Source organism: Caloenas nicobarica, chromosome 3, assembly GCF_036013445.1.
Source record: "Caloenas nicobarica isolate bCalNic1 chromosome 3, bCalNic1.hap1, whole genome shotgun sequence".
Taxonomy (NCBI): domain Eukaryota; kingdom Metazoa; phylum Chordata; class Aves; order Columbiformes; family Columbidae; genus Caloenas; species Caloenas nicobarica.
The window spans coordinates 117,144,914-117,168,654 of NC_088247.1; the positions used below are offsets into that span (position 1 = coordinate 117,144,914).

Here is a 23,741-nt window from a genome sequence, read left to right on the forward strand (position 1 = left end):
AGTTTGGATCAAATCAGTTCAAGAACAAGAACGTATTTTCCATACCCTGAATTAACACAAGCTCTGAACTAACTCTTGCTGTGGTAACACCAGAGCCAAGGGAAGTCAAAAGTGTCACGGGGAACTGGACACACCATTGCCCACAAAACATGTAAGAAAGAAACAGCCAGGAGATTAGAAGAACATTAGAAATAACGAACAAACTACAGAATACTGAGCCACCACCATGTCTTCGCCAAACCATCTGCACCAAAACACTGCTAGAATAAATCCTACATTTAACAACCATTCAGACTATGTACTTTTGCACCGATTCCATTAGATATCATGGAGTTAGTAAAAAGCATTATATCATTTCAAAATAAGGAGGCAAATAATGCATTATATATGTACATGTTTTAATTCATTTTAAAAATGCTCTACATTTACGGTTCGATTTCAAAGGTTTCCTTATATTGTTTTCTGTTACATTAGATTACACCTGAATAATCTGCATAGTAACTTTAACATTTCTGGTTTCTCTTTTTTGTTTGCTTCATTATGAAAATACCAGTTGCAGGTAGCAATGTAACATCTCAACAACAATCACAATACGTGCAGGATGTCCAGCCAGAAGCATTTCTCAGTTGACTTGCAGTAGCATGGCACTTTATAATTCGTGAATCAATACTTTTTTTAACTTTTTTTTTTTTTTAAGTTTAATTCAGATGTGGCTCAAGAAGCAAAAACAAACTTTCCTCACTCAGCCTCAAGTGTGGGATCAGCTCCTCAGCTGGCTGCAATCTGCTGCACTGGAGTTACTCCGGCTTATACCAGCTTGAGGTTCTGGCCTTTCCCCCCCTCACCCCCAAAACACACCTGTATTGCCTTCATGCTTTCCGTAACATGAGTGCAAACTTCAGGAATGTGGTTTGAGTCCCTTTGTTAGAGAATCTTAATGAAGGCTGTCCCATGGCTCTGTCTCCCAGCCCAGAGCAGCACACTGGAAAGAGTCCCTTAGAGGCAGGGGAAAAAAAGGGAAGAGTAAAAGGAAAAAAGCTGATTTTGCCCCAGTGGTAAACTTTGACATGGGAAGCGTTTCTGTTTCCAGATAATCGGCCCGGTGTTTAAGAAGGTATTCATATCACCTACTGCCACAGACAGACTCCAAAAATCAATGTCTCCAGAATCCAAAATCTATGTCTCTGCACTAATTATGTTAAAGCCCAACCTTAATGTGCGTGCCTCCGTGAAATACCCACTATTAGGTGTTGTGAATACCGTCTCTTACCCCCCCATTACCTTTCCTCACCTTTAGAAAAAAGTGCTTTTGCTTTTTCTACCTGGTTATTTGGGCTGTCTCCTATCCCATGTGTTTGTACTGAGATCTGTCCCGAGGAATCTGCACTTGGTTGGCTGTCAGCTTGTGGTGGATATGGTAGGCGCAGAGGGTTATCACGATAACCAATCCCAGTATCAGGCCCAAGATCAGAGGCAGGGTTTCTTCTAACTGCTCCCTCTGGTCCACGGGGCACTTGTGTTCTGCAGGGAAAGAAATAAAAGGAAGGAGAGGAAGAGAGAAATGAATGAGACATTGCAAATCTGAGCTGCTGCAGTAGCGAATGGACCTCCCCGGAGTCACGGCTCTGTGCCTGGGGTCCCTGCACGGCAAAAATAGCCACAGCAGCAAGGACAGACAGCAACCATCATCAGAGTCCCAGGGAGAAAATCAGCTGCTCTGGAGGAAAGTGAAATCACAGTCACAATGCAGGGTTCGGAGGGAGAGGTGACATCTACCAAACCAGCTGACACTGGGGAAAAAACTTTTCATGCCCATAAGCTCCTCTTCAGGCCCTTGCCACAGCAGGACAGGAATGGCCTTGTTGGGACCAGGACAGTGAAAGTGCAAGTTTCCTGATGGTGGCTGATGAGCAGTGTCTTTCTCTTTGGCCTACAAGTCCTCGTCATACTCTAATAAACCACTAGAAAATAACCACAGCTACGATGGGAAAATGCTTCTCTAGATAGCTTGCAAAGGCACAGCCACCAAGGTTAGGAAACACGTTACACTGGCAGCCCTGGTTCAATTCCCTTACACTTCCAGAGTCTACCCTAGGCCTGAATGACAGGATCATAATTTACTCTTTTCCCTGCGTGACTCTTGTTCATCCGTACCGAGGGACAGGCAGAGCTGATGCTGCCAAGATGGGGCTGCCAGACCAAAATGACAAAAAATGCCAACTCTGGAAAAAAACAAAACAAAACAAAAAACAAAGAAAATTATGGGGGGTACAAGAGGGACAGTGCTCTGGCCCCTGGATCATCTTCTTCACAGTACAATTGTGCTGAAAACAATGAAAACAGCAATTACTTTAAAAAAAAAAAAAAGGTAAAAAAGGGCTGCATGTTACACGAGCAGATACAAAGGGCACCATTAATTCCTCCCATTGCTAAAGACTGTCCAGATGGGTTCCCCAGGCAGCTGATCGCAAGACGCAGAGATCTGCGATAACCACAAACAGCAAAAGCTCTGAAAATCTAACGGCATGTGGTAAAGAGCAGGAAAAACCCAGAGACCGCCCAGGCCCAGGCAGGGGGGGACAGAAGGGACGTATCTCCAGCAGCGCCGGCACCTCTGGGAGCTCTGTCGTCCTCCCAGCACCGGGCTCGCAGCGATGCCACCAGGAAACATTTCAAGCTGTAAATGAAGTGAAACAAAAAAGCAAAAGTGAAAGGTAGTCTAACAAAAAAAATGTCCTTTTCTGTTCCAGTTGCTCACTGATTCACCAGAGGAGTGATTAATCACCAGGACTGTGTTACAGGCGGTTCAGCAATTGCTGCAATGCAGGGGTTTTGTTTGTTTGTATTAGGGAGAAAGGGGAAAAAAAATCCTGATTATTATTATAGCTTCCAAAATTGGGTTTCTCTATCTTTATGAAATTCTTCCTGGTTTAGGCCTGACCAGACTTGCAGCTCCAAGGTAGAGACACAGCGGCAGGCTGGCATCCCTGGACCTGACTGCGGGAAAAGCCACACACAGGGCAGTGCTGCGGGGCCAGGGGTGCCAGAAAATTGAAATGTGCTTGCTGTAAACCCAGCTGAGGGCATTCACCTGCGCTCAAACACGGCAGGTTTGCCTGTGCACCTTTCCTTAAACAAGAACGATGCTGTGTCTGCAGAATGGGGTGAACACGGGGGTCTGCGGCCAGTGAAGAAAGCAAAGCCAAAAGCACGAGTGCTGCGATGCAGAGCACTAATCCAACTCTAACACATCTGCTTGCAATGTTTGAACTCCCATCTTTTGCCAAATCAAACTGGCTGTAGAGCACAAAATGTGTCAGAAGACGTGTCCAAAACTCCAGTGTCCACGTAAAGCCCTGGCTGTATTTAAGTGTCTGAGTCAGAACTCAAAAAGGTGTCAATTCCTCCGAGCAGCCAAGGAAGACAGTTCCTTATCCTGACACTTTTTAAAGAGGATTAAAAGGAAAAAAAAAAAGCCCACAGGAAAAAAAAAAAAATCAAAGCAAAGCTCGCAGTCTCCAGCAGCACATCCACAACCCATGCTGCTCTCCCCAGCTGGACCCGGCTGCACCTCCCCGGGCAGAAAGCGCTCTGCCCCAGCTCTATTTTAACATTAATGTAATGTTAAACCACATCATTTTACAACAAATAAAAATAACATCTATATAGCATTTCTCATTGCATAGGCGCTGAGGTCCACAACATATAGGGGGGGGTAGGTAACAGGCATCATTCTTGGTCTGTCAGCAAAGGAAAATGCAAAGGGAGAGCTGGGGGGGAGGAGGGTTTGAATAAAGTCCACAGCAGACACAAATTCAGACACTCAACCCCATCGAGCACAGTGTGGGCAGGTGGGCTGGTTAATGCACAGCAAATCAAACACTGTCACACCAGGAACCGCTGTTATTTTAAATCAATGCCTTCTGCAGGAAAACAGCCCTTTCCATCAAATTTTCTTGAGTATTTTGCTTCAAGTCACAGGGATCGCAGCATTTCCCTCAGTCCATGAAAGCAAAAAGGTCTCTGGCAAATTTTAACTACATGAAAAGTTCAGGTGATGCCGGGAGTTTTGCTGCATCCTGAACCTGGTGGGGTCACCCCTGTCCCAGAGAGGTGCCACCCCCCAGCCCTGGTCCCTGTCCCGCTGAACAAAGGCTGCGGGCAGAGACAACGGAGGCGTTTAGGTGCGTTCCTCATCGTTCTTTTGTGCTGCGCTTCCTCCGGCACCGCACAGGACCCAGGCTCATGTACCCACACGGTTTCTATGGTGAGTGCTCGTCCAATTTCAGTACTAGGCTACAAAACCACCCAACAGGCCCATTTTCTTGTTTCAGCATCCTTCTGCAGAACAAATAGCAGCAAAAAAAAAAAAATAATAATAAAAAATCAGCTGTTTCCCACAGTCATGACCGCCGAGCCTGAGGAATGGTGCAGGGGCTGTTCAAAGGGATGGAAAAACAGCCCGATTGTGTCTGAGATTTTAGATGGACATTTATAAGCGATTAGCTTATTAAAAAAAAAAGACTGAGTGCTTTTTAAAATGTGGCCACATACCTTGCAAAGAGGAGCTACTGGGTGTCAAGGACCCTTGAGAAAATGTGGCCCTTGCTTGAGGCGGCTCAGAGGGAGATGAGGTCTCCCGGGATCCCGGGCCCTAATTTTGTATCAGTATTTTGCCTGATTGATTAGTATTTGCCTATATTGATTAAAAGAGTTGACAATTTTTGTGGGGGGTCTCTTGCCAATTTAAATGTTCTCCTCACACTCTCTTGATTCAGCTGTCTTTTTACTGACCTTTCAAGCTGAAAAATGTGCACACATCTTCCGTATTAAAAAAAAAAATTCCCAAGCCCTGAATGGAAAAAACATTCTGCTGCTTCTGTATTGAAAAAGGTAAATATGTAGAGAGATGTATGTACATTTTTTTTAATATATATATATACATATATGTATTTGTAAGGGTTGGAAGCAATGTCTTTAAAACAAAAAATATAGCACATGAGTTTAAGCATTCAAAAAATAAAAGCAATCCAATCACTCCCTACAAGCTTTTTAATTTATTCCAGACCAGACAGTGTCAGGACAAATGACAAAACCTTTCCTCCTATTTCTTTGCGGTAAAAGGGCCTTGACCCTCCTGCATCTCAGCAATTCTTCTGCTCTAGCACGTTTCTTTCTCTAAAATATTTTAAAATGTTCTATAGCTTGTTCATAATTAACAGGAATTTTACATAACGGGAAATTAATGAACCAAACAGGAGAAGGCTAATTACTGTAATTTAAGATTGGCAGACCCCACAAAGGATCATGTTTTGCCATGCATGTGCTGAGGACACGCTGGTCTGCAGGGCTGGTGGGGACGTGGCATTGGGAGAAGCTTCACTAATAAACCACCTCTCAGGTATTCCTGACCATCCTCTCCAGGTGCTCTTTGCAGTGGAATTCAACAAAAAGAAGTGTCATTTAATAACTAGAGCAACAACAAAAAACCCAGAAAGCTTGACAAAAAAAGAAACTATGCTTTTCTCAGAAGGACGAATCCCCCACATATGTTTAAAGGTTGTTAAACCAACTGGCGTGTCCTCCTGATACGAAAGAGCATATAATGAAAAAGGCAGGTAGTTCCCAAGTTTGTTTGTTTTAACTGTGAGCTCTTGGACTTGACAAATTTGGTATCACAGAGACACAGCAGGTAAAACCCAGTCCAGACTTGGGTCTGCTCAGCCAAACCCTGAGTGCAGGAAGCCTGGATCTACACGAGGAGGGAGAGAATGAACATGTGCCAACAAAAAAATCACACTAAACTACAAAATTCTACCTTTTTCTCCCTGTAACCTATGCAAAATGTGCTACTAATTCAATAGAGAAAAAAAAAATTATTTCTGCTCATGCATAAAACCTACTCTGTACTACACTGGCCTTGCCATGAGTAATTCAGCCACACAAGGCTCTGCCAGAGCCAGTGTACATAATAGCATATATTTACTACATCAGTTAGAGGAATGTGAGTCATGAGCGTAAGTGCTCGGCTCTGTAGTCGGTGCTGGTTTTTTATTGTGTTCTAAAATATTTCCCACATGCAAAATAATAAAGCCCCATGATTTTAATGCTGGGCTTGAAAATAACACCACCATTTTCTAGCTCATTATTAAAAGATTTGGCTACTACAAATTTTATTTGCATCTTGTTACAATAATGGAATTAAATAATTTGTTAAGATAGCACTATAAAAAGGGGACTAGTCTCGAAGCCCTAATTCAGGTGAGCCTGTTTATAATCCCTCATCCAACCTGATGGAAAGGCAGGGGGGGGTCAGGGAGGAGGAGCACCGTGGGTTACTTAGGATAAAGGAAGGCAAAATCTGCAGGAATTCTGCCCTGTGGCAGTATTACTGCTGCCTTCAGTCCAACCCTTGGACACGAACGGCACGCGTTAACTCACATTTTCTTTTGTCCACCATCAACATTAAAGAAACCTAAGAGAATGAACAGCGTCCAGTGTGTTGGGCACACAAGGTGCCTCACCGAAGTTGCCGTTACTATTCCTTCACCCTCACAGTGAGCGTTAATCACACTGGAGCCAGCAACGCGTATCACAAGCATTTCCTACACCCGCACAGCCCCAAGCTTTCCTCAGCGTGCTGCAGCCCTAAAACGCTCCTGCAGGCTTTTGGAGGGACCACAAAGGCAGAGAATGAGTCGGAGGGACTGCAGGGAGCACTAACAACCCGCTGGAGGGAGGAGAAGGACCCAAATTCCTTCAGTACATTGTGAAACCCCAAAGGCTTTGGCAGCGTCAGCATCTCAGGGATGCAAGACACGCCTTCGCCCTGCATCTTACCTTCACTGAAGACAAAATCTGCAGTGATGTCGAAGGGCTGGACGCGCACTTCCGACAGCAAGAGCTGCACAGACTTCTGGTGGTCGCTGGAGATGAGGGAGATGGTTTGCTGCGCCTGGCACTCGTAGGACTTCCCAGCTGGGGTGACCAGGGCAGAGAGCCGGTGCGAGCTGGCCGTGTGCTTGCCGGCTGGCCAAGGGGCAGAAACAGCAGAGGTCAGGTCCCATCTCCAGGGGACTGACGCGACTTTGTTAACAAAGCACACGAATCAAACACAAGGTATGCAGGCAGTGTGCAATGCAGCAGCCGCATGCTCCACTGCTCTTAAAGCAGCATTTTCTCCCGGGATGGGACCGTGCTTTTGGCATGACACCCCCGGGCAATTCCCGCACTGGGGTTTGCCTGCCTGCAAGCAGGAATGGACAGTTGCAGTGCGTGGTCCTGCCGGCATGAAGGGGAGAGCTGGCTCTGCCACTGCCAGCAGTGCTCATATCACAGGACTCCAAGTCCATCAACTCAGAGGAATGGTTTCTATTGATGTATATGCAGGTTTCAGATTGTGCTCATACTCCCTGCATTTGGGAAAAAGCAATTCCTGCCGCTGCACTTGGGCTCTGAATCCAAGTGGGAAGGAGCAATGCAATTTGGGGACCTCACTACAAAGCAAAACAGGCCCTAGCACCTTTCCTAAGAATATGACATGACCGTTTCGCCCAAGTATAAATTACAAGAAAATATTGTCCCATTGCATCAAGCTTGTTTTATAAATGATGGCTGAACGCGGCTCAGCAAGGCGGAATGAGGGATGTCTTCCACATCCCGCTCCTCTGCGGCCCTTTGTTCCCTTCCAGCAGCACAGAAAGGCAATCAGTGTTTCGCACTCCAGAGGGTGATGAGGCACGGCCACCACTGTGTTTTGGGGACACGAACAGTAGGAAAACCGATAGGAAAAACAGCTCCATGTCCAGTGTGTCTTATGCCACAAACCCTTAACACACCATTCACTGGAGTTTGAAAATCTTGCGAAAGAACAACTTGCAAATAACCATATTTCAATTTTCAATACAAGACTGCTCATTTCTGAGCAGAAATAAGATAAAAATAAAATGAAAGCCAAAAAAAAGGAAACACAGTGAGAAAAGAGGAGGCTGTTGGGTGTGGAGTACAGATATTGATGTGTAGGAGTACGGGTACTGATGTCGATGTCATTGTTATATTGGGAACTGCTGCTTTCCTACCCATTCATCAACATCAGAACTGAGGTAATAAGTAACCTTAAAAAACATCAAGGTGCCGGTCCCTCTGGAAAGGAGAAAAATTTTTGCAGGCAGGCAGACCCCTTCCCCGCTGCCCAACCCATCGGACCCCTGCGTCCCACCGGGGAGGGGCCCAGGGCCATGCAGCAAATGGGCAGAGGTTGGGCTGTGTCTCCTGCTGCAACTGCGGTGATTAAAACAAAAACCGCCACAAGCAAGCAAACAAAAAAAATCACCAAAACCAAACCAAGCCACCACCAATAATAAAAAGGGAAAAAATTAATATGCACTTAAAAACTGGCACCTGGTGTCAGCTTTGTCGGGTGGGGTTTGGGGTTTCTTTTTTTCCCCTGTTAAACTGCTTTTCAGCAAGTAGCCCGCGGGGTGTCTGCGTTCCGCCTCCCCCCCACCCTGCCCCGAGCTCGTCAGATCCCGGGAATCTGCTTTAAATCCCGTCCCCTCGGGGCACTTACGGCTGACGGCGTCCTTGAAGTAGGTGCGCTCAGAGGTGTCGTAGGTGAACTGGATCCGGCTGAGCCTCCAGAAAGCCTCCTGCCCCCGGGACGTGTTGTGCCCCTCCTGCCGAGACAGGGCCGGTCAGGACCCCGGCAAGGCCGCCGTGCACCCCCCAGCTCCCGGGCGTGCGGGGGGAGCCCTGTACCTTCAGGAAGAAGAGTTTGAGGGTGTACGCTTGTTCCAGCCAGGAGATTTCCAGCTCCGACTCGTTGGTGCCGCACTTGCCCTTCATCTCGGCTCCCCGCGACAGCGGGATATCGGCTTGTTCCGTGATCAGCTGCAAGCAAGGAGTGGGGGTCAGGGGGGCGGCCCCGGTGCCCCCCCGGGCGTCCACAGTCCATCCCCCCTTCCCAGCCCCGGCTGAATATCCTCAGAGGGGATAAAAGACTTTCCAAAAGTACGGGCGGATTTCCCCTCCCACCCCGCACCGGTCCTGCCGTAAAAACAAGCAGCGGCTCCGCGGCTGCAGCGCTGCAAACGCGAGTCCCGGCCGCCCCCCCATAGCCCCGGACCCCACTCACATCCACGTAGTTGCTGGCCCACACGTCGTACGGGACGATGAACTTGGCGGCGAATTCCGCCATGAGACACGTCGTCCGGTTTTCCCGCACCACGAAAATGTCCTTTTCGGGGTTAGGGGAGAGCCCGGATAGATTTTCAACTTCTTGCTCGGCAGCCAGGTGAGCCGCGGCGTCTGCGGGCAGAGAGGCGCTGAGCGGCGGCTGCGCCCGGGCCTTTTGCCCTAAGCCTTTACCTTTACCCCGCCACCCCAGAGCCCACTGGAGTAAGCTCCCCTGTCACCATGGGGCGTCCCTGTCGCGATAGAGCCGGCAGTGGAGACGGGGCAGCCGGTGGTAGTGAAGCAGGACCGGTGCTCTAGCAGCGCCGGGTCTGCCTCAGCGGCTGCCTTATCGCGACAGGGCTTCTCCGTGTCGCGACTTGCCGCCGCGGTACTCACGCAAGAGGAAGAGCAGCCCCGGGAGGCGCCCCCCAGCCATCCTCCCTGCTTGGCCCCGGCGTGTCCGCGGCTGCTGCTTCTCCGAAAGGGTCCGCTCCGGAGGAGAGAAAGAAAAAGAAAAAAAAAAAAAAAAAAGAAAAGGAGGTTGGAAGAAAGCTGAAACACCTCAACACCTCCTTTCTCAGGAGCTGCACAGGCTGCAAAAGCACTGTGCTGCGGAGCGGCGGGGAGGAGGGACGGGGAAGAGTGTGTGGGTGTGCGGGGAGGAGGAGGGGAGATGCCGGCGGAGCTGACGGAGGCGCCCACGCCGACAGACGGGGCGTACGCGGAGGCAGCGGGGGGAGGAGGGATTCCCCCCCCCTCCTCCGGCATTCGGGACCCCGCCAACCCCCGCGGAAGGGATCCCGGTGGAGAACGGGGACCTCAGAGGAAAGAGCTGAGGACCCCTGGCCAGCCGGGCCGCCCCGACGTGCCGCTGTAGCGGGGCTGAACCGCACCGAGCGCCCCCCCCGCTCCCCTGGGCTTCGCCGGGGCACAGTGCGGGGCCGGGTCCCCCTTCCCCGCGGGTCCTACTGCTCACCCTTCCCCTTCGGAGCCGCGCCAGGCGGCCGCTCCCGCGGGACAACCGCTGTCCCGGGGCAGCACCGCCAGAGAGGCAAGCGAACCGCTAAACCGGGACAGCGGAGGGGATGGAGGAGGGGTTATCTAGTCCAGCGCCGGCTGCTCACAGAGCGCCAGTAATTTTCGTGAAGGCGAATAGCTGGCTCGTGTTTTAATTTAGAAAGAAACGTGCAGCTATTTTTGTATGGCAAGGTCAGAAGCAAAGCCGGCAGTCTTTTGTAAACGGCCACCAACACACCTGACCTCTTAACATGTCGTGACATACCATAAAACACACCGTAACATAAAACGTACCATCACGTAGCAAGGAGAGTAGTCCCGATAGCACCGAGAAGATGCATTAAAACAATCCAGGCTGCGCCTACGCGGAACGTTATGGGGCAAAGGGGGTGGGGGGGTCCGGCACAGCTGGGGGCGCTGAGGGCAGAAGGGGCTGCAAGGCGGGCTGCGGAAAAGCACCACGCACCCCATCCCTGTCGGCCTCTGGGGAGGAGGGGGCAGAGGGGTGTCCCGAGGAGGAGCAGGCGTGTTCCCAGCCCAGAGCGCCCGGGTGAGCTGCCGGTTCTCCCCCGAGGCCCTGCAAACGGCAGACGAGCCCCGGCTGCCCGCACCGCCGCGGAGCCCGGCCCGGCCGCCGCCTGCTCCCGGAGCCCCGCCGGCCCCCCCGCACCTCCCGGCTTTCACCTTTCTCTTTTGCCGGGCCATGAAGCGTTAAAATATTTTTTTTCCACCCCTCATCGGGAGCTTTTATGGTCCTTTAATACACTCCCGCCCTCGACCCATTCGAGGACCACATCCGAATATTTACAATTTACAGAAACACAAGTCCCCGGAACAGCGATGAACGGGAGCCTACTACTAAGGATTTTTTTTTTTTTTTTGCAAAAAGCCAAAGGGACAGCAGCTATTTGGCATGTGTGGCGTTACATGGATTCACTAGCAATTCGCATTTCTAGTCCAGGAAAAGGAGGCTGGAGGAAACAGACCAGGGTTTTGCAAAGCAAGGAATTACAAGGTGAGTTTTGACTGTGGGAAGCTGCCCTTTCTCTGCCAGGGCACACCTGCACAGAGAGGTTTTCTTGCTGGGAACTACCTCTTTAAAATAAAAGCAGATACTGAAGGAACATATTGATTTCTGTAACTACGCTGTTGAAATTACATTTCTGCTTGCTCTACATATTAAATATTATGTCCTGGTCATTTCCCTTCTCTCCTGTTTCATGATAAAGAGTCATTCCTGCCCCCCAAAATAAAGCCAGACCTGTGTCAGTCGTGGCATGGGATTAACCTGAAGATAATACTTGCAGGGGACTATATAAAGGAAAAAAAATATTTCTATATGAGGCTTTTTGACTGCAACAGACTCCATTTCTGTGGTGATTTTAATACCTGGCTTCCTCAGGTCTTTCACTGATGACCTCAGTATTTAAGTAGCCTCTAGTTCCTCCTCTAGCCCCCTATTTAATTACCAATTTTTTGACCTTTCTAGGTAGCTTCTAAACCTCCAAATAAATAGACGATGCTGAGCAGCTGCTCCTGCATCCAGCCGATGTAGGAGGGTACAACAGGGAGCGGCTGGGAAAGAGCAGCTGTCTTAGAGACATGAGCAAGCCTGACCCACAGCTCCCCGAGCCCCAGAGCACAGAACCATGCTCTCCCAGCACCCACTAGCTGCACAGCACAACAAAAAAGCCTTCAGCTTTGGTGGCAATCCTCACTCCCAGCCTGCAGAGCCGCATTTATCTCACTCTCCATAGCGAAAAAAGGCCTAAGATTTCCTAACACCAAGAAAGCACCAAAACATTGACAGAGAAGAAAAGTCTCACCTGAGGGAGCCAGTGCAGCATTAGCTGACCTAAAATGCTGTGACCAGGGCCAATTTATGGTCAGATTGGATCACCTGGAGCCAGCCCTTACCCTCAGCTGTGGAGACTGCCTATCTCTGAAGGCTGAATCCCCCTTCCTACCCCCCGACAACAACAACTCTTACCAGCCTCCTCGCAGGAAGCACGCAGCGTGGTGACAACAGGGCTGCAGCACTGGGACCACCGCTGGCACATCCCGGGCAGCGGGTTTTTCTGGCCAAGCGGCTCTGGGATGCATCTGCTGCTGGCAGCCGCTTTCACAGGCAGCCCGTGGGCAGCAGCATGTGGAGTCTGCAAGGAAATCAGCCCCCAAGGGGTATTTTGGGTCTCTGGCAATGCAGTTTGACTGCACTTGAGTGGGGCAGGAGTTAAACTGACCCTCGTCTGGAAACGGTCCAGTTAATGACCAACCCCTAAATTACTGGACATGAAAGAACAGCAGGGCTGCCTGTGAGGCCAGGGTGTCATCACTCTCCCCATCACAGCTGCACTGAATTTATCTAAAGAGATTCAGAGAGGGAGAATCTGCCACTTCCCTCGATGAAATTTCAGTAAAGCGGAATCCATCACCCAGGTAGAGAATGACATTTTAAACTGCTTTAACTCAGTATCAGTGTTCAAATTGATTAGCCTATTTCATCTCAAATGAAAGTCTCACCTCATTACATTAGTGGCCAAACTTCAAATATATTTTGAATCAAATACTACTTAAACAGCATTTCAAAATACTTAGCTGACAAAATTCATAGCTTAATTTCAAATTACTGTCTGCGTTTTATGCTAAATTGTCAATGGATGAAATATGTAACAGTTCTGGGAGCTGAGGCTACCCAGATCCCTGGTTTCACAGAAGCACATTTTGTATCTGACTTGATAAATGTCTCGCTCCTGGCTGAGCAGTGAGCGCAGACTCAGAATAAGGCTGTGAACAGTATTTTCTAGCCTTCCAAAACCAGCTTATTCCCTGATGCATAGGATACTCACCAGGGAATTAAGACAGGCGGGTTTGATTTTCATCAGAGAGGGAAGTGAACTGAACCCAGGTCCTCCATTTCCAGTTAATTCTTTAACAGGCAGGGCAGTGGTTTCCAGCTAGATTGTGAGCCTAAGAAAACTGGTAATGTTCAATGCTTCACCATCCGTATCTGGTCTGTCATTCGCTTCTCCTCACTGGCTACAAACCACTGCAGTGGGCAACAGTGTAAAATTCCAGCTCACAGCACTGTCCCCACCAACTTTGTCTTAAAATACATTTTTAATTAAAAAAATACACATATATCTATAAATAAAAATCACTGCCTTTTGTGATCCTGTTCAGCGTGTTCCGAGACCGCTGCTGCTCCCAGCTCCCTCCCTCCGGCACCAGAGGACAAGCCAAGCTTAGAGTGCAGGGAGAGCTGCTCCCAGTGGTGCAGGCACACACGACTTGTCTTTATAACATTACAGATGGTAAGGAGCTGACGGTGCCTCTCGACGTTAAGTGGCATCAGAATGGGAATTCTGAATAGGCATCACAAGTTTAAATCCTACCTTAAACCCCTAAAGACTTCACTGACCTCTCTCAGTTGCATTCTCAAGGTAGTGCTGCTATACTGTACTCGGCTTGCTGCATCTCAAGGTAGGTCTGCTACACTGTACTCGGGTAGTTCTGCAGTGCTGCGAGGAACAATGCTGCGCAATTCTCCTAGCACTTAAAAGAAATAAGACTCCTTTGAATAAATAAGCTGTGATAGAAATATATTTACACTATGTACATTTTTACAGGAAATAAAACGTACCAAAAATTTGTAAGTAATAATACCACCAACCTGCAATTCAGTCAAAACTAAAGATTTCAAATTTTTAAGGTTTTTATTAGAGAAGTTGAAAGTTTCATCTCAGGACTGACAGTAACATAATTATCTCTTTTCATTTATTTTGTTTATAGGAATATGTAGAATTTGTTTGTACAAGCATATACAACAAAGTAATTGGTGCTTAGTACATTGCAATCAGGAATCTGATTTGTTCTAAACTACCAGTTTTCCATGCAGTCATCTTTGAATTGGCAGCATGGACAAATTCCAAGTGGAATGCTTACATGCATTGTTTTGCAATATAACTACAGCAAGCGCTGGAAACATGCAAATTAACACACTAGCAATTTTTTTTTATATCTAATGGACATAAAAAGGTTATTCCTGATATGAAATTCTGAAAATCTGCATAAATACTTCTGTGTAAAATTAAATTAGTTATGTACTTTTCTTTTACTACAAGTATCAAGAATGCCCACGTAATTAATATACACACATATATATAGAGAGACCTTGTTATGCTAAAAGTCTTTGTAATTAATCAAACAATATTCTGTGCCATACATTTATTCAGTATTTACCAGCTAGTAGAATGACTGTGGTCATATAGTAGGCATTACAGTCTTAGTAGCATTTGTATCACATGCAAACATACTCTTAGCATTTCTGGTGACTAATTTTATCACGTGGCAACATGTATGTGATTTTCTACAGTGTTGTGATTCTGAAGTGTATAAATACTTTTTACATTTTCACAGTTACAAACTTTTTGCCAAAAGCCATTTAAACAATCTTTAAGTTACAATGAACTGTAGTTTCTGGGATCTGCAGCAACAGGATCAAAATGCAATTTCTATACAAGCTATGTAGGATGTAAACTTTTCTTAAAGTGCCTAATATGTAATTCCTTAGAGCACTGATCAGTTTTGGCACAAATACACTGTATTTCCCTCACACTAACCATTGCAGTAACTTTTACAGGATATTGGCAACTTTCAGACGTGATAGAGTTGATATGGCACTTGTGAATGACATTATTGGACTGCAGAAATATTCTGTCAAGTTACTGTTACAGTTGATGAATTTGGCCGATGACTTTGTACATATTGTATTTTTGAATATACACAGTTGACTTTCAACTGCCTACTGTCTGCTGCCTGAAAAATACTTTGAAATATGATTTAAAACTGACCAAACTCAACTCCTTACTATACTGATTATTATGGTGGCTTAGCAGAAGATCCAGTTCAATGGGCTTGATGACATCAGGTGTCGAGCATCTGACAAGTCGTTGCTTGTCGGGATCTGGCAGCATGGAGTTTCTACACAATATATCACACATGAGAACACAAATGGTAAATAACATGACTACAGTTTCATTGCCATTTGAGATGATGCTAAAAATATCTGTTGTGTTTCAAAGCTTTGATTGTGTAATTCTGATGCAGGCGAGCTGCCTGTTGAGATACAGAAAGGAATACAGGACTGGGTTTAAAAACTGTCTCCATCTTCCAATTAGTGTTTTTCTGAACAAAGGAAATTCTTATTGTGGAAATCCAACAAAGGAAATTCAGTGCCCAGTGTTAAAAAAGAAATAATGCAAACCTTAAGACTGGTGGTCCGTAGCTACATTTTATACATTAAAAAAAAAAAGAAAAAAAGAAAAAAAAAAAGAAAAAAGCCCACTTCTCAACCTCAGCAACGTTACTTTGAATTTTGCTCTCATTTTAAGGATGCTGTGTTCTCCAACTTCAGTTTGCTTGTTGAGGCTTTAGACCACTGTTGCTGGCCTGCGATCCATCTCTGCTTCCAGCTTCACCATCTGCTGCATCTCCTTTGCCTGCAATCCAAAATAACCGCATGAAGCACTGCATTAGACCATTTGTTCAAAATGAAGCACATGTTTTATATGAGAGTGTCTGAGTGGAATACAGGCAAAACACACTGAAGATATATGTAATAACATTCTCTGTGTGTCCCCCCACCCCATCATTCTGTATCCAAAATCAGATTTAATTCTTATGTCTACAAAGTCTTGGGATATATTTTTGATCCTATTCCAAGACTCATGGGTTGATTTTCTGAACAAGTGTATAATGAAATGCAGAAGCTCCAATTATGGGGAAGAAAACTAGGCAGATGCTGATTCGACTATTTCTCCTGATAGGAAATGTCTCTGGGAACGTCTGCTTCACGGCTTTTGTGCGAGTACTGCGATGTGTTACTTCCCGAAACGTTTAGGAGTTAATCTATGATCTGGACTCATTTCTTTCATAAAGACATTGAATGACAAAATTCCATCAGTGTAACATCTTCCCTGCAGTAGGCAAGATTTTTCAAGTAGTAATTTTTAAAATAATATTTTTAAAAAAATAATCTCCGACTGGCCAGGAGATCCTTATGATTACAGATGTGGCATTTTTCACCTCAGGATTAGACTACTGCTATATGCTCCATGGGATTACACACACCGAATGCACCTGAAACCGTATCCAAATGCATTGTGCACGATACAGCAATGAACGGATGCCAGATCTCGCTATAAACTCCTCGTGCCTCTGGCTTTGCAAGCAGAGTTAAAGCACTGGATATAAATGGTAACTGGCCTGGGAATTCCCTATTTAGAGAGCGCTTTTTAAATTCCCTTCCTCTCCCTCTCTTTCTCTTCTTCACGGATGTGCACACACGCACACTTACTCCTCCTGTGGCTCAGTTAGACATTAGAAGTTGTGCCTTGGTTTGAAACTCCGCAGTTTAAAGCAACTGGGAGTCACCATCTCATTTTCTCTGAAGCCTCTCCATCTGGGAAGTTATTTGAATCCAAATGACTCTGAATAAATTGACCCAGAGGGCAAGCTAACCCATCTATCTTTACAACCAAGCTCCCGAGGATTAGGACAGGTTTAGGAAAAGGCAAACCAAGCTAATATTTTCTTTGGTGTAACGGCTTTGTGTCCATCATGCAGGGAAGAATGGTTACTGGACTTGATTTATATGAACTAAGTTCCTCAAAAAGTTGTAAATGTTACTTAGATAGGGAACTTTGCTATGCAAGTTCCTACTTAAGAAGTCACCTATTCTGGATGTGCAAACACATATCTGCATACACAAAAATGGGCAGATGTAGATCTAAAGTAATGAGATGCACAGCTATTCACTTTGGAAGGTAAATGTGGGTCTGTGCAGATGTGATATATATGCCTGCTTGAAAAATCTAGCCCTGTACTTACATAATAATCATCATCATGGGGAAAAAAGTAATTATGATAATAGCAAAGCAACTGTCATAAATATGATTAAAAATTAATCGACGCTCTCCATTTAAATGAGTTAAAAGCTTAAAAGTAATGAAGAAATAATCTTAACATGAAAATATGGAAACATAATAAATAAATCGATATGTACAACCTCTTCTGAAATGTTGGCTGGATTTTGCTTGCGTGTGAAATGAAATTCCAGATAAAACAAAACCTCGTGGTTGTTTCTTAGCGACTCACACATTTCAGCTTGTGAATTAACTGCTGGCACATAGTGTCCTATAAACATTCTGCATGCCAATGTATGGCATACGGAATTATTCTAGAGATAACCTGGCTTCGAATAACACATTGGCGTAGGATCGGGATGCCCGTTTTCGCTAGTCTGAGGCTGGTTCAGACAGTGAATTCTGATGTGAACACACAATCATGGCACTTGATGACGAGCCTTCTAGAAGGCGGCATTGAAACTACAGCGCATTCATGAAGCAGCTAATGGACTCTGCTTTCAAGATGCCTGCCCTCTAGTGAGATCTAGGACAGCTAAGAACCATACACAGTAAAAGACAAAAATATTTTTTTCCTAGCCTAATGAATACTTTTTTTCCTCTTTATATATCTGTCAATAAATGTTGTTAAAGTGGGTGCTGTCACACTCACTGGTGCAAGATGTTATCAATTCAAGAAAGTAATTCAGATCAAGCAGTACTGTACAACTGGATTTTCAAGCCTCGTACAACTATTTCCCTTGGTAAGACAGGGGTTAACAGATTTCTGTGAGTAACTATTACTTAGGAAGCCACAGCAGCACGGCCACATGGTAGGTATAGTTGCCATGTCTTGTAATGTGTTGGATTTTAAAGTGAATTTTAAAGTGCTGGAAGCCTTTTTTCTTTAGATACTGAAACGCTATTTCTAGCCATCTATTCTATATTTTGCTAGTCTTAGCACGGAAATACTTATTTTATTACCATAGTAATTTATGTGGATACTCTTTGTCTGACTATCAGCATTAGCAGTTAATCATATGTATGTTAACGCTAAAATAGTTTTCTTAGATCAATAGACACTTCTCATAGACACAGTGTAGAACTCTGAGCTTATCTTTCAGTAACGACAGCTAATGTACAATATAAGTTCATCTCTAAATATTTCCTCTGCACATCACTGGTCATGTGCATCTGAATTTGACATGCTAAAGCACAAAATACTGTTAACGTTGTGTCAGGATCAAACACCTGTGTGCAAACAAGATTAACATTGTGTTCACTATGTCAATGGTACTTCCCAATAGCTGCATTTACAAGAAGGGCTCCAATGATAATGATTTAATTTAGAAGGAAAGCACACTGAAATAATAGTTTGCTTATTATACGTCCATCCTACCTTGTGTTTGAGACACTGCATGACAGGATTTCAAAAGCTGTTTGTACAAAAATAATAATGTCAAAATTGAGTAATACAACAAGAAGCAAATTAAATGAATGAAAACTGAAGCGAGATTGAAAAATTAATGCAAGAAAAACATACATAAAACAAAGCAAATTTAAATTCATAACAGTTTGCATTGAAGGCTGTTTCCACCCGTAATTCTACTTTTCTACATTGTATAGTTGAATGAAATATTTCTCCTCTTGCTTGATCAGCAAAAAAAAAATCATGTTTTGAAATCCTCATTAAACAAATACCACCTTTATCTTGATCCAAATAGCCTTCATATATTGATGTGTATAACAACAAAACCAGACCCAGCTGGGGGTTTGCACTGGTGCACTTTCGGGTCTAAAAGGAAGCGGTCAAAACAGCAGGTATGAAGATCTATGCTCTGATGGATCAACTTAGAGTGAGTTAAAAAGCTGTTAAGGACTATCCCTGTGGCAGAGGCCACCACACGCCCACATAAAAGTGATAACCAGCACGTGAATGACCTCACTGCATTTAATCACTGATAATTTAACCTGACTTGATCTCTGCACTGAAGTGGATTATGAGCAAGCTCATGTAGGCTGTTACCATTGCTCAGCAGTGGAAGCTGTAACCCCAGGTGAGGGAAGTATCTAATTGCTGAAAGAGATGACTCTCTTAATGACTCACACTTATTTCCCAGCAACCTCCCTCCGTTATATGTTATGTGTTTATCACACTGTGGTTAAAAGCACAACTATAATAATTCCTCCTTGTCCTTACGTTTTTAAGAAATGGATCCAAAGCCCTCTGAAGGGCGGAAAGAAACCGCTGAAAATATTAATACCTATCTCTTGATCAAGCCCATCATTTTGTGTCAGCTAGCACAGTTCACAGGGAGTTCTCCATCATGCTCTCTATAGTGACGCTACAGATCTGCTGTAGCCCAGTTGCCTCTCCCAGGTACCTGTCCCCCCTGCCTTTTGATTATGTGCAGATATTGCTCAGGAGCAGACTGACTGACAGATCCGTTTGTGCTCGATGTTAGAGATGGCATCTACAGACACCTCGAGAGGGAACAGACTAGGAATTTTGGTTGTTGTGCAGAAGGGAGGTCATCAGAAGACAGAGCCACGGTGGCTGGGGCTTGGTGGCAGCAGCTGCCTGCCATCTACGTGCTGTCACCTCTCTACAAGTTCCCAGGCTGCAGCTTTGGGGCTATAGGATTCTCTCCTGACAGTGAAAATACTTGATTTGCATGTTTTCCTCTCTTCCCTCCCACTCTGCTATACGGCTTTCATTCATACTATCTGCCAGGGAGTTCAAGTTCTGAACATTTAATAAACAAAGTACATAACCCTTGAAAGTAATGGGTATAAAATGCACTCCTCCTCTCTCGTCTCACTGAACTGCTGTGTACATTCCCCTTGCCTTTTACATTTGTCTAAGTGCAGTACTGCAAGTCCATGCAGTTATTACAGCTCTGCTGGCTCAACCCAGGGAACTGCTCAGAACATAGCACTGCTTCTACCAGAAAGAAGATTAGAATTTTCCTTTCCTTGCCAAATAGTTTTTCAATTAAAAAAAAAAAAAAGAGCTTATAAACTAGCAAAATAATAAGGTATTTTAATTAGGAAAGGGTGTACTAGTACAGATAAAACTCCCTACGCTACTATACGTCTCTAGAATTCAGTCCAAACTAACTGTCTCTTAGAGTTCAGACATGCTCTGGGCATGTTTCACCTCAGCATTAGAAATGTAAGTTTCAAAATGAAGGAAATGGATTTGCTCATGGTACTTCTTGGGAGTAATTAACATAGATATGCTGGGGCTTTTATGACTGTCATATCTAGCTAGTGAGTATCAATGTGGCTGAACAGCTGAAAGGACTGACTCTGGCTAAGCAGTCTAGCTTTAACATGCTTATCTGAAACAAATCTGGTTCTGTATCATTATTTGAGTCACCTCACCTCTTTATTTAAACTCCCCACGAACAAAGTCATTTTCCCAGGTTCGGTCATGACTTACACTCAGAAGCATTGTGCTCAGCCTGATTCTGGTTACTGTTTTCACTAGCCTGCTTTTCTTTTAAGCCTTTAAAATAAGATACCTGCTCATTCTGCTTCTCCAAGACTTCTAAATGCTCAAGTTGAACTTTTTTCAACTGATCCATTTCCTTTGACTGCTTCATTGCCAGCTGGAAGCAAGAGAAAAAAATAGGGGGAAATGTAACATGTCAGTTACAAGCAAAATAAAAACTTACTCAAAACATACACATACACACCATCTTGCCCCATTTGGATAGCACAAAAAGTCCCAGGAGACCTATTATATCACCCAATCTTAAGAAGAGCTATTAGCAAAATAATATATTTATATTATACATATTACACATATAATATATATCACATAAAAATAGCAAGCAGATGACAATGAATAGTAATTATATTAATTTAAAATAGCTTCCTCTTCTATAGATGTTTCATCTTTTACACTACAAGTATGTGGAACAAAGCAAGGACAAACATCTGTTTGTTTACTAGAGCTGGATTCTCAACAAAGAAAAATGAAAATGAATATCCCAAAATAGTGCCCAGTGACTTTGTCAAGGTTATAGTTACCCTTTTTCTCTCTTCCAGGAACTTTTTTGTGTTGCTGCTGTTCAGTTCTCTGACTCGCCTAAAAAAATGCAAATATTGTCCATGAAGACTCATTGTAAAAATAGAAACCCAAAAGCTACAATAAAGAGAATCAAAAACTTGTGAGGTATATTTTGGTTTCTGATTATCTGTACCATGTGGGGCTAATGGCAAGTTGTACACTCCTCTAGCTTTACACCTTTACACCTGAAGGTTTCGAAGTACTTTCAAAATACGATAGAAGACTTGGAAAAAAAAAAAAAGACCAAGACTTGCTGTGAATGAAGTTTGCTTTTTTCCTTAGTCAAGAGTGGTGAAAAGAACCTAAAAAGTGTTTAATCCATTTGTGTATCCCTTACTGCGCTCTGCTCTCAATTTATTTTGGTGTATAAAATGTGCTACATCTCCTAACAGTGGTAATGGAAAAATCATCTGATGATCATGAATAAAGGTACAGATTCCCAATGTTGTAAGGTTTTTAAAGTTGTTTTTTAAGCAAAAAAGGTAAGTATACAATTAATATTTACACAAAATACCTAACTGCAAAGTGTCTCTTCCTAAGATTTCTGTCATGAAGTATACCAAAAATACTTCAAAGAGCTGAATCAGACTAATCGCAAAGCCTGAAAACCAGAACTGCATTCAGACTGCTTTCATATCTGGGTACAGATGTATCTGGGAGTCATTAGCGGAGGTCTTTCACTAACCAAGCATGGAGTTACCAAGGGCTCTGACAGCTCATCTTCCTGATGAGCTCGGAGTGTGTAACACTCAAGGGATTTAGTGCAGTGGGAACAAGTTCAAGCCTTTTGACCAAAATAGCCCAGTGCCAAGGAGAGAATGTAAAAGAGGAAAGAATGAGCCAGATGGCAAGCCCAAAGTGAAGGGGAAACCTTGAAGGCTTATGAGACATCAGCACGTAGACCCTGCTTTTATCTATTTATTTGGTAACCTTTAGGATAAATAGAAGAAACTTAAAACAGCTATAGCACAGATCAATCCTCCCCAAAGTCTGGGCAGCTGGTACTGGCAAGCATCTCTCTAGTCTCCCAAGTCAGTTAAGGCTGTCAGCCCCAAGCGTGCTGTGAATAACCTGCTTTTGCAAGTGCAGCAGTGCACCTGCCGTGCTGAGCCTGGACCCTGGCCGGGTCTCCAACGCCAGCACACAAGGGCCAGTGCTGCAGTTCCATTCAACAGTGGAGAAGCAACACGTGTATGGTTGTGGAGCACATCTCCTGCTTCTTCACTCTGATTTCCATCACCCTCCCCATTTATCATCACTTTTAGCACTCTTCTGTTCCACCTCTCCTCCGTGTTATCAGTAGATGAAGGAGAAAGCCTTTCACTGGCACTACCTCCTGTGTTTTCAGTGATGCTGCCTCTCTAGTTGTTCTAACTCCAGCTAGAACCAAATCTCAGACTCTCTTTTCAGTATAGCCCTCCTTTCATTTGAAAAGCCAGAGCAAAAAAGTATAATGCACTTGAAATACAATCATTAAAACTCTTACAGATGTGTTTCAATTTAATAGTGTGACTAGACCTACAACAGTCACAGCTGATGAGTATAAAGTCAAGCTTTTTATTTCCCTGATCACAGCACTACATGTATTAAAAGGATAAACATGAGAAAAGCAACGTTTTTCCTAAAATGGTCCTCTAAAATATATTCAGCACAAACATTAGGCATAATTTCCATTAATTAATGGAATTAATCCATGAGTTCACCTGTCAGCCTTTGACAGCATTTCTCCCTTCTCAAGAAGGGAGATCTCCTACTTACCTCTCTCTCTCAGCTTTATTTTTGATAGATTTGTCTTGGCTTATGGCTTTGCTGTTCTCCATAGATATTTTAGCCTGGTTGGCCCGCATTTCCTTGCTTTCCCTAGGGAAGACCAAATAAAGTCATTAATGCCTGAAATGCAATTGTTGTTGGGGTTGGTTTCCTGATATTACTCTACACCGTAGTTGATTTTGTCCTTGAACCATTAAGGAAGAGAAAAAGAGCAAACCATATGAAAATTGCCTTTGTTTGGGTAGACTTTACAGAATTTGTGCAAGCATTCAGGAGTCTCCATTTGTTACAGAGAATATAATCCGAAAGATCAGTTTTAAGCATTTTTACACTTTGAATGCTATAAAAAGGTATAAAATACTGTCCTCCCTCGTATATAAGAGATGCCCGAGTATGAGCTACTACCAGACATTTAGAAAATGCAATCTGTCTTTCAAAACTGTCTAATAAATTTACAAATCCTGTTGTTTTAAAAAGAAAGAGAGACTGTGATTCTTTGTTGGGAGCAGCAGCACAGATGCTGACTTTCAGAAACGGCTGGTGAACTGCAAGTGAGCGGAAGGTTTTCCGTCGCTCCGGGTAAGCCAGCTCCAAAAAGGCCATCCCTGAAGGCTGGCTCTTGCTTTCTGCCTGTGTAGCATTCCAGCTCCTAATCTTAAGTGCTTATTTAAACAGGAATTATATACGGAAATCAGACAGTGAGTAAGGGATTGTAAAGTCCCCAGCAGTGCATATACATCTAAAAGTCACCCATTGAAAGCCAAGGCAGTGCCTTAGTCTCTTTTTCTGGACATGAC

General features: G+C 44.5%; 2 protein-coding genes across 5 annotated transcripts in view; both read right to left on the bottom strand.

Moving 5' to 3' along the window:
• Positions 1-1,342: 1,342 nt before the first annotated feature.
• LAMP5 (lysosomal associated membrane protein family member 5) lies at positions 1,343-12,038 on the bottom strand. Its single transcript, XM_065632546.1, has 7 exons — positions 12,018-12,038; positions 9,571-9,664; positions 9,134-9,306; positions 8,758-8,889; positions 8,570-8,675; positions 6,841-7,029; positions 1,343-1,521 (listed from the first exon to the last, which is right to left on the bottom strand). The coding sequence occupies exons 1-7, from the start codon at positions 12,036-12,038 to the stop codon at positions 1,343-1,345; spliced, it is 894 nt and encodes a 297-aa protein (XP_065488618.1).
• Positions 12,039-14,241: 2,203 nt separating this feature from the next.
• The window catches only part of PLCB4 (phospholipase C beta 4), a 188,789-nt gene continuing 179,289 nt past the window's right edge, over positions 14,242-23,741 (bottom strand). For all 4 annotated transcript variants that reach the window (XM_065630534.1, XM_065630533.1, XM_065630531.1 and 1 more), the window contains 5 exons: positions 22,933-23,034; positions 21,135-21,192; positions 20,624-20,710; positions 18,496-18,532; positions 14,242-15,692 (listed from right to left, as the gene is read on the bottom strand). In XM_065630534.1, coding sequence (XP_065486606.1) covers positions 15,604-15,692; positions 18,496-18,532; positions 20,624-20,710; positions 21,135-21,192; positions 22,933-23,034 — 373 coding nt within the window. In that variant the 3' untranslated portion in view covers positions 14,242-15,603. The remainder of the gene's footprint in view (positions 15,693-18,495; positions 18,533-20,623; positions 20,711-21,134; positions 21,193-22,932; positions 23,035-23,741) is intronic.

Excerpts from the sequence above, each read along its gene's own strand:
- LAMP5 (XM_065632546.1), bottom strand. The coding sequence starts at position 12,038 with ATGCTGCACTGGCTCCCTCAG. Across the intron at positions 9,307-9,570 it reads GGGGCTGCTCTTCCTCTTGC|ACGCCGCGGCTCACCTGGCT; the intron begins GTGAGTACCGCG and ends CTCTGCCCGCAG. Across the intron at positions 8,676-8,757 it reads TCAAACTCTTCTTCCTGAAG|GAGGGGCACAACACGTCCCG; the intron begins GTACAGGGCTCC and ends CTGTCTCGGCAG.